General features: G+C 39.8%; 1 protein-coding gene across 1 annotated transcript; it reads right to left on the bottom strand.

The window, feature by feature from the left end:
- Positions 1–346: 346 nt before the first annotated feature.
- LOC112456184 (endocuticle structural glycoprotein SgAbd-2-like) lies at positions 347–6,325 on the bottom strand. Its single transcript, XM_025018566.1, has 3 exons — positions 5,947–6,325; positions 4,413–4,582; positions 347–1,502 (listed from the first exon to the last, which is right to left on the bottom strand). The coding sequence occupies exons 1-3, from the start codon at positions 5,956–5,958 to the stop codon at positions 1,235–1,237; spliced, it is 450 nt and encodes a 149-aa protein (XP_024874334.1). The 5' UTR covers positions 5,959–6,325; the 3' UTR covers positions 347–1,234.
- Positions 6,326–9,383: the final 3,058 nt, after the last annotated feature.

The raw sequence follows: 9,383 nt of genomic DNA, 5'->3' as shown, positions 1-9,383 counted from the left end.
TTCTGATAATAGAATCTCAATTTTTCTTGAAATTATTACACATAAGAGATTGTTTTATCTAAAAAATTTTATACTGACAAAATTAATTTTCAAACTCCACGACATGATGTTTGTTGTTTTAAGGTACGTAAGAGTTCTTTTACTTTTGTATTTTCACATAAGTAACGTAACTTATACTGTTTAGGGTTTAAGGCACGTTCAGGCGACGAGCGAAATCCTCAAAGACGAGTACGAATTCCGGTTAATTGCGGCGCGCAATAATTATGCACCAATATAATTTTTTTACAAGTCTGTTATAAACGTAAGTTTTCAAGTCTCATCGTTACAGAGATAAAGAAATGATTCGATCTGCACCGCTCGGCGGTGCAATTAATATAAACTCCCGTAATATATTGATCTCTCTCGAATAAGGCACGGCGGTCTTGCGTAATTCATATTTAAGATACTATCGTGTCGCGTCTTATATAATAATGCTGAACTTCACTGAACATAGCATGTTGTGCATAGCACATGCAATATACAATAATTCTGTTCAACATTTTATTTTACCTCGAGCTTTGATGGCAGTCGTATTATCGGCCGTATGCATAAATTACACCTCCAGAACGGTCTTACAGCTTCTCGTGTCGCTGCACCATCGCGATTTCTTAAGATATTAATGTAAAACAAGTTGTGCTTCAATAGCAATCCCCGTTGCATTTCAAATAAAAATAAATTTAAAAAACGCGAAACATCCCAGAACTGCTAAAAATGTTTTCTTTTTTTTATTACTGTTACATGTGTTGATCGAAATTTCGTGATCATTAAGAACAAATAAAATTATTTACTTATTAAAAATACTTCTATGTCAATTAAAGAACAAAGAATTTATTTCTTTCATTCTTTTATTCTCACTTCGCTTGTACTCATCGATCTCACGTTCCGTCGACTCGCCTAATCGTGCCTCGTCTTGCACGAACAAAGTAGACACTAGTATTGCTCGACAAGCTGATCATCGATAAAACGATCATAGAGCCACCGTGCGATTAATAAATATCGATTTCCAGAAATGAAGAGCGCGTAACATTTTTCTGCTTTAACGTTTGTTCCGGAATTAATAGCCAAGATCGAATTATCCGCTTCGAACCATCCGCTTCGAAAAAATCTTTCATATATGAGTAATATGACAGAAGGATATCGTTGGTGTCCATGTCGATATATCGAAGCGTTGGGAGCAGTCCTAGCGTAGATATTTCTAATATCTCCTGTAGGGGTCTTCCTCTTCGGGATGAGCCGCATTGTGCGCCAGGGCACGTTGTATCTCTATCGGTATCGGCGGCGGTGTCGGCAGGTGCGCCCCACTCGCTACAAAGCCATTCTCATCGGCTGTGTAAGTGACCAGGATCGGGGTGCCGTCCGGGGCCGTGTAACTGTATTGACCTCTGACCGCCTCGATCTGGTTCGGCCCAATATTCTTCGGCTGTCCGGTCTCCGCTACGGAGATACCATTTTCCGTGTCGTAGCTGCAATAGAAGTAGATTGTTTAAACATATTGCAAACTACTTTTTATGAGAAGAGAGAAATATTGCGGTTTAATAAAATAAAAAATAAATAAAATAAATTTTAAGTTATAAATATGTGTTAAACTTTTGATATTAGTCCGCAAATAAGATTAACAAGATTTGCCTGAGATGGTTTATTTTTCGAACCGAAAATCTCAATATTTTATTTAAAAAAAAAAATTAGCGTGTGATTTCGTATGAGAATACATTTGTAAAATCTGAGTAAATCCAATTAAAGTCCATCATGAAACCGTTTAGAACGACAATCATCGGCTCTATGACTAACTCATTTCGTATCCATTTTCCCACCGACCTGCCATTGGGAAAACCAGTCAGAGGAAAGCGCTACCACCTTCGAGATGTTAGGTGGAGCCTGGCCGAGTCTCAATATCCTAGAGACAGGTGTCACGGGAGGGGCCCGAGTTAGGTGCGAACTCCAGGGTAGCGAGGATGGGTGAGGAAGGTGAGCGCGTAGGTGGGCAGGCAGGCAGAGGTAGGCAGGTAGGTCGATTGTAATTGTTCAATTGCGCAATTATTGCGAGCTGTGCAGCCGAGTGGCGCGCGTACGATTAACATCAAAGCCAATTATGTATCCTTCCTTCGGCCGAGACGGGTTCACGGTTTTTGCGATTTCGATTAAGGCGACTCTGGTCGCCCAAGTAGCGCCTGGAGAACCGTCTGGTGACTTGACCCGCGCGTAAATGGTCCGCGACCTCGGCACGCCCGAACGATTATCTTAAATGACTTAAATGATACAGTCACACAAAGTCCCGGAGTTAGAAAGCGTCGAAAGATAATTGATTATTACGGAGGTATGTCGGCTCGTCGGAAAACTATTTGTGAGGACCATTGAGCTTGAATGAAATATTAGGTCGCCCAGGAATGAGTGCCCAATAATGCGGAATGGATGTTGCAACGGTAATCGCAGGATTTTAGTCTCTAAAGTCGATTGTTGCGTTCGTTAATTGCATGCAACGCGAGATGCGCCGTGTAGATTTAGCGCGATGTAAATATCACGACGCGAGAGATGATCGCATCACCTAATAGATAATTCGATAATCACCGACCTATACAATCTCGTCGCGTTTGACTAATTATAGCGAATTATACGATCTATGTTAGAAAGTCAGAGTGGGGTGAAAATACTTCGACACCTCTTTGAGATGGTCGACTTTTCTTACGGACTCTCGTGTAGAATTTTGCATAATCATTGATCCCAGTCTAGTCCGATAATTATCCGATAATTCAAGATAATATTTCAGGTAAAGAGAGAGAGAGAAAGAGAGTGTGCACATGTTGCGGAACTAACGTAATAATTATTGATGCTTACATTTCGTGCAGAGTTCTGCAAGCTTGAATATGTTGTAAGCCTGTAATAATTATCATTCGAGCTATGACTAATCATTTTACGCGCAACTCCATCTCCATTACCTATTTAAATAAATGAATAAGTAAATATTTAACGTTTCTATACTATTGAATCAAATTTGATGTTAATTAAGTTTAATCAGCTTTTTTTCATCGTGCGTGATGATCTTGCCATATTTGCATTATATCGAAATATTTTTCTCGTTAGGAAACGTAGTTTTTCTACTGTTGAACGCGGGAATATAAAATTTTTCTGAAAAAGTTTTCACTTTCAGATATCTTAATCTCAAACGATTTCTATAATCGTCTCGCAAATTGAGTTGTACACATGACAAGCAATTATGAAAATTAATTGCTTGTAATAAAATATGATAAAATCAGATAAATTTTATCGCATTCTTAAGAGAGTCGTAAAAGAATTAAGCTAATCGGAAATTTCTTTATTATTATTGAATCGCATCAACTTTATACACGATAACATAAATTCGCAATGCACGCGTGATTACTGCACCGGCATACGAGTCTGCATATTTTTTTTCGTGTGTCTAATTACGGTTAATAGAGCATACCGTACTCAGAAACATTCCCAAGCGACCGCGTAAGATTATTGGCCTTCGCACGATTCAAATTTTCTTTCTCTTCTCATTTGAACGCTATTTCCGCCGTACACATCGCGAGATTCGAGAATTGCTTGGGTGGGCGGGCAATAAAAATAACTGCAAACCTGACTAATAAACGTTGCGCGAGCACGATCGACATAATTGCAACGTTCAAACTCCTTTTTTGGATGGTAAAAGGATGTCGGCACTATCAAGATTAAAAAATAGCAGCTAAACAATGCTTATATAGATACGTACTACTGAGAAATGACTCGGCGCATCCCACATTTTTTCAGACAATCATATCGATTCTTCTCGATCAACTATATACATTTTATCCTTAACGTAGTACTTATGGCATATATATTTCTGGAAACAAAACTTTTTTATTAATAAAGTAATCTTCCTTTGAAGAGGATCAATTTATGTCAAAATTCCATTGATAACTGATAAATTATATTACTAATTGCTTTATATAAGGCAAGAAAGTTTTTAATGCTCTTTTTCTTTTAAAATGATATTTTTAATTATGTATTATTTTCTTAGTTTTATCATATATGAAGAAAATGTCAGAAACTTGGGGGATAGTATATAAACATTTGTTGAGAAATAATATACAAGTTCTAATCATCAAAACGCGTCACCACTTTCGTACGTTTCCGGTGCATTAACTACACTTCCTTCCTGCCTATTAATCACTCCTCGATGAAAACGCAGCACGATGGAAGGAGAAGAAAAAACGGACGGTCACGCCGAGCGTGTTAACTTCGCGATTGCATCGACCGAATGGCGCGAGCGTGTTTTCATACATTCGAGGGCATCCGCGGTTCCTCGAGCGTGTCGAGATCGTTCTCTCGACGGCGACGTAACGTACGTATACACTTCGGCGCCGGGACGATCTCACCTGTAAGAATACGATCCGTCCGGCGAGGAGTCTTGCGTTTGTCGCAGTATGGCGTAGAAAGGCCGGCCGTAGTAATTGGGATTGTAATATTGCGTCGGTTGTGGATATGGAGTCGTGAACCTGCTGTTGAGCTGTGCGTATGCCATCGTCGTCAGACCGAGCAGCAATATCTGCGAAAATGATTGATTGGTGCAATATCAGTTAGAAATTAACATATCGAGCAATATTTTCCTAGTGTAGTGTACAGAAATTATTTAACGGTCCAGAAGTTTCCCAATATTGGAATAATTATATAATTATACTAACTGATAACAGTAACTTACTCCTAATTTACTTTCTATTGAGTCATTTTATAGAATTAACGAATAATAGATAATGCAGTTGTTGCAATTGCGACTGTTATTGTGCACCTGTACTTAAAACATTCAACTGCCATTCGATATTATTAGATTAGCCACGACGAACTGCGACAAGTCACGCGGAATTATATAACCTTACGTATTACTTATGCAAAAGGGCCTGCTAGATAGGTAGGTTGAGATGGGTAGGCAGTTCGGCACGCAGGAAAATTTCGATTCACCGCAAGAGCCGGCGCGGTTATGAATAATTATATGTTATTCCATGCGTCATAATCCCCGTCTCACGCTCGTCGGCGACTTCCTCCATTGTGTACTGAAAGCCGAGGAGAGTCAAGTGATTTGCGACACAGCGCGTAATATTTTTCACGCGGGCTAACGAGTAAAACAAATGCTTACAATAAGCATAACAGGTACTGGAATCAATTTGTGTAATAGTGCGCGCATAAGGGTGCCGTCTTCTCGACGTGTCTCATTATCAGTCCGATCGTATAATACAATTATACCGAGAAAACATTTATGCGATACGAATGCTGGATTTGCGCGATATCGCGTCGCAATTGTAACAAACAATCGCAAAGGTCATCATTTTTCCAAGAATACTATGGTCATCGTTTTGCGCGCGCCAAACGGAAATAACGAAATCGACTCCGATAAAATCGTCTTCGTTGCAACCGATACGTTCGTAGAAACTTATCCGACCCGAATAAAATGTGAATTTATATAAATTTGCACAAGCGCAAGCGATTGGCTAATCCGTACGTTCGCCGTTCATGACAAATCTTCCACTATCGTAAAGTTTCTCTGTATCTAATTGCCACAATTTCGTCGTGCTCGATCAACCTTTCAGTATTAGGGATTTTAGACATAGTCCTAGTTTAACAAGAGATTTATATTAAAAAATTGATCTTGTTATGTTTGTCTCCTTCTAGCTAAGTGTAACATAATATCAGACTCCTTGTCCTGATAAAGTAAACTGCAGTATTCGCGATACGTTGGTATTAATAATGTTTCAAGACACAGTGGTAAACTTCTAAACAATTTTCAATTTGAAATGAGACGCGATTAATCGAAGTCATTCTCCTGTTCTTATAAGTTCCTCCCAATTTTTAGTATTTGCTTGGAAAACGGCGGATCAATCGCGAACGTGTGGAGAAAATTAACAAGATCACACTCACGAGGATATTCATGACGATTTTTGGCGTATTCCGAAAATCAGACGACGATTCCTCGATCTCCTATTATCGGCGAATCGGTGCGCACTTGCGTGGCAGCGAATAATCACACTGTGTGCGAGACACACTCAGATCTTCCGAAAAATCACGTACGAAACTCTTGGGCTAACTGCAGTTAAAGACACAAGAGCTTAGGTGGTCACGGTGAGGCTTTATAGTCACCGAGACGATCTGCTTGTGCCCCCTTTTTGCCCCGCCATCGACCGTTTTCTGGAGGTTGAAGGGGAGTATAAATCTTGGACGTTACTCGCGTAATCCGCTAACGAAGCAAAGGGTGGTGGATGGTGGTCGGGGCTTTCTGGTTAGACGATAGGTAGGTGGTAACCGATGGTTCCCCTCGCGTGCACTCGCGCCTCGTGTCTCCCGTGCATCCGCGTGCGCATCTGCGCCCACACGTATCGCGGTATCCTCCGCAGGTGTGTGTACGCGCGCAAGCTTATTAAATTATACACACGCCAGCACTCGCGGAACAGATACAGACAACAAAGCAGTCAGAAGCTGGAAGGCGCCGCGAGAAACGTACGTCAAACGCGAAACCCGAAATCACGGTGTGTCTATCCTAGAAAGCATGGTTCGTGCGTAAAAAGACATTAAAAAGCGACGAAGTACTCGAAATATATTTGTACAAGTAGAATATTAAGGGTGCGATTTATAGGCAAAATAATTATTCTAACAGTTACATGCTGAAATGCAGAACGAGATGGTACTTATCTATTCGGATATTTGTGTCAACTACAGGTGTTCGCAATATCATCCATCCCAGGCACGGGTATATATTGAGCACACGTAATACGTGTCGCCTATTATAGCTATTGCTTACAACTCGCACTTACAATTAGCATTACGCTTTTTCTCGCGGTTCTCACACGCCTCGCGCGTATCTATATCGCTTAGGAGGTCGAGATGCTTAAACGCATGCCATTTCTCTATGAATTGAATTCATTGCATATATTAGCATGGTTCTTTTGCTCGCGCAAGAGCTGCTTATACCATTCTCGTGTGATGTATGCACATGCATATCACTTGTCACGGCGCGTGAAATATACGTCTGTGCAGTTTTTACTCTTCCCTATGCAAACAATAATAAAAACATTGAAGAAGTGATAAAGCACGACGGCAAGTCACATTCTTGCATAAGAGACGTTTGCCTCGAAACTTTCCGCACATAAATAATAACCTAATATTTTATTCATATATATTTTTCAATTTTTATTTATATACATATATATATTATACATATATATAATAAAACTTAATATGCACATATTAAGTTTGCTTGTAACGGAAGATCCATATTAATAAAGCGAAAGATGCATATAAGATAATTTACGATACAAATTAAAGTTCGATAGTATTTTTTTTTATACGATCAACTCAAACAAAATTTCAATTGAGGTGTGCTCAAACTTAGAACCTATCACGCAATTACTTCTATACATGTAGTTATACAGCTCGATCTCTGCTATAGTTAGCTCTCTGCAACTCCTACATCCGCATCGCATCTAATGCGAATTGGGCTAATTCGCGCTTGTAGACTCATCCTTGCTCACTGGGGTGGAACCACATGCACGTATATCCACACGTGTACGTGTGCGCGCGTGTGTCACGCCCACGTACACGCTACGAATCCGCGCGGTGAGATTGAACTTAACGAGGATGCATTGCTCGTCGCCGGGAGAACCGTCATCATCTCGCGTCTCGTAACGTCTCGTATAATGCGCGCGCGTCGGGCATCGCCTCGGGATTCAGGATCGCCGCCGCCGGATTCGCCGCGGATCATCGCAGGGCGTATTCCTTTCACTGCAACGAGCCGATGCAACGCGATTCGCCGCGCCGCGCATCGTCGCGTCGATCCTTGCGACATACCCCGGGCGTAACACCTTAGCACATCCTTCGGTCCTTCGAACGATCAGGATCGCTTGGCGATGACTTCTTCAGGAAGAGACCTTCCTGGTCACTCGGGCTCAGTTGTGCTGCATGGTGTGTCGCCAAAATAAATTAATTGTTTGACATATCATCACTGGAGTGAGATTACACAAGCGTCCATAAATATGATTCAATAATAATAAAAATGAAACGACAGTAATATGAGTGATATCCTGATACCGCATATTTGAGCATTAATATTAACATAATACAGCTTATGATAATATTATATATAGCTACATGTTATATAATTAATTATTAATTGACTGTATTACTATATTTGATATAACTTTTACATACAAGATATTATAATTCGTATGGTGTATAATATTTTCTCTTTTATTTTACCTTTTTCCTTAATTGCATGATTTAACGTAGCGATTTTTCCTTCGAAAAAGTTCATCGATCTGGGATTAGAACGTTGAGTTCACTCGATCTATTGGTCCATCATAATGTCTATTAAAACTGGGTCGCACCCTACACCTACTCCAGCTCGTAGAAGGCAAAAGATTTTAAAACGAAATAACAAATGTATGAACATAATTACGTGTTTGTTCTGCATTCTCTGGAGATCTCATGGATAAGTTACGCGTGGGTACCTTGCGACTGAGTATAACTGAGTATCTTGCGACGCATAACTAATAAATAATTATAAGAAAATAATCGCTTAATAAATATTGCATACGTGACTTCTGCAATGCGCCGTCGATAATCAAAAGATATCGCTATTATGCTAAAAGATTTATTTTCTTTTGTATTCTATTAATTAAAAAGGCGTTATAACATATAACAATCTTAAGAGACAAATATCTATCAATTTTACTTCATTATTCAAAAGTTCAATGTTTAACAATATAAATAAAACATATTGTGTCCCGATTATTAATTATTTCTATATTTTATAGTACGTTTTATATAATCTTTTTACATAATTCTCACATATTGCATTAACAAACTCACCTACACTTCGAGCAAGCTGAAAGCAGGATGCATCAGGATATAATAGTGAATCTTCGTGATATTTCTCGAGCAAGAAATCGTGTATTAACGCGTTCTTATCCCTTGATTTGTCAGAATATCTCTCCCATCTCCGGGATGAGCCGAGATACATATCTCTTTGTACAAAAGGGGGTACGTAAAAATGCGGCTGAGGAACAAACATGCGGTTGAACAAAGACATGACAAGCACAAGACGGCGACTGGAATGAGTCGATGCTGCACGTTTGACAGGTGGTATTTAAACTAGAATAGGAGAAGAAGAATCGCGCACGTCGTTCGTATTTTCCCAAACACGTTGGTATAACGATGGTATTTGCAGTTTCGCCATTAAATCTCACCGTGTCGGGCTTGCAATACACGCGCGCGCGCGTAGGTGTAACGGAGACAACGTACAAGTCAATTCCGCGGGATTTGTGTTAACTTTTTTTTATCAGCGATATCTCTAATTACACACG

Source organism: Temnothorax curvispinosus, unplaced genomic scaffold (assembly GCF_003070985.1).
Source record: "Temnothorax curvispinosus isolate PA1 unplaced genomic scaffold, ASM307098v1 QBEX01006657.1, whole genome shotgun sequence".
Lineage (NCBI taxonomy): Eukaryota > Metazoa > Arthropoda > Insecta > Hymenoptera > Formicidae > Temnothorax > Temnothorax curvispinosus.
Note: the sequence above shows the minus strand (reverse complement) of the source record. Positions and strands in the feature narration are given on the sequence as shown.

Bases quoted from the DNA above. Each gene is read 5' to 3' on its own strand.
- LOC112456184 (XM_025018566.1), bottom strand. The intron at 1,503-4,412 runs GTGAGATCGTCC...CTTCTATTGCAG, and splicing joins GACGGATCGTATTCTTACAG to CTACGACACGGAAAATGGTA.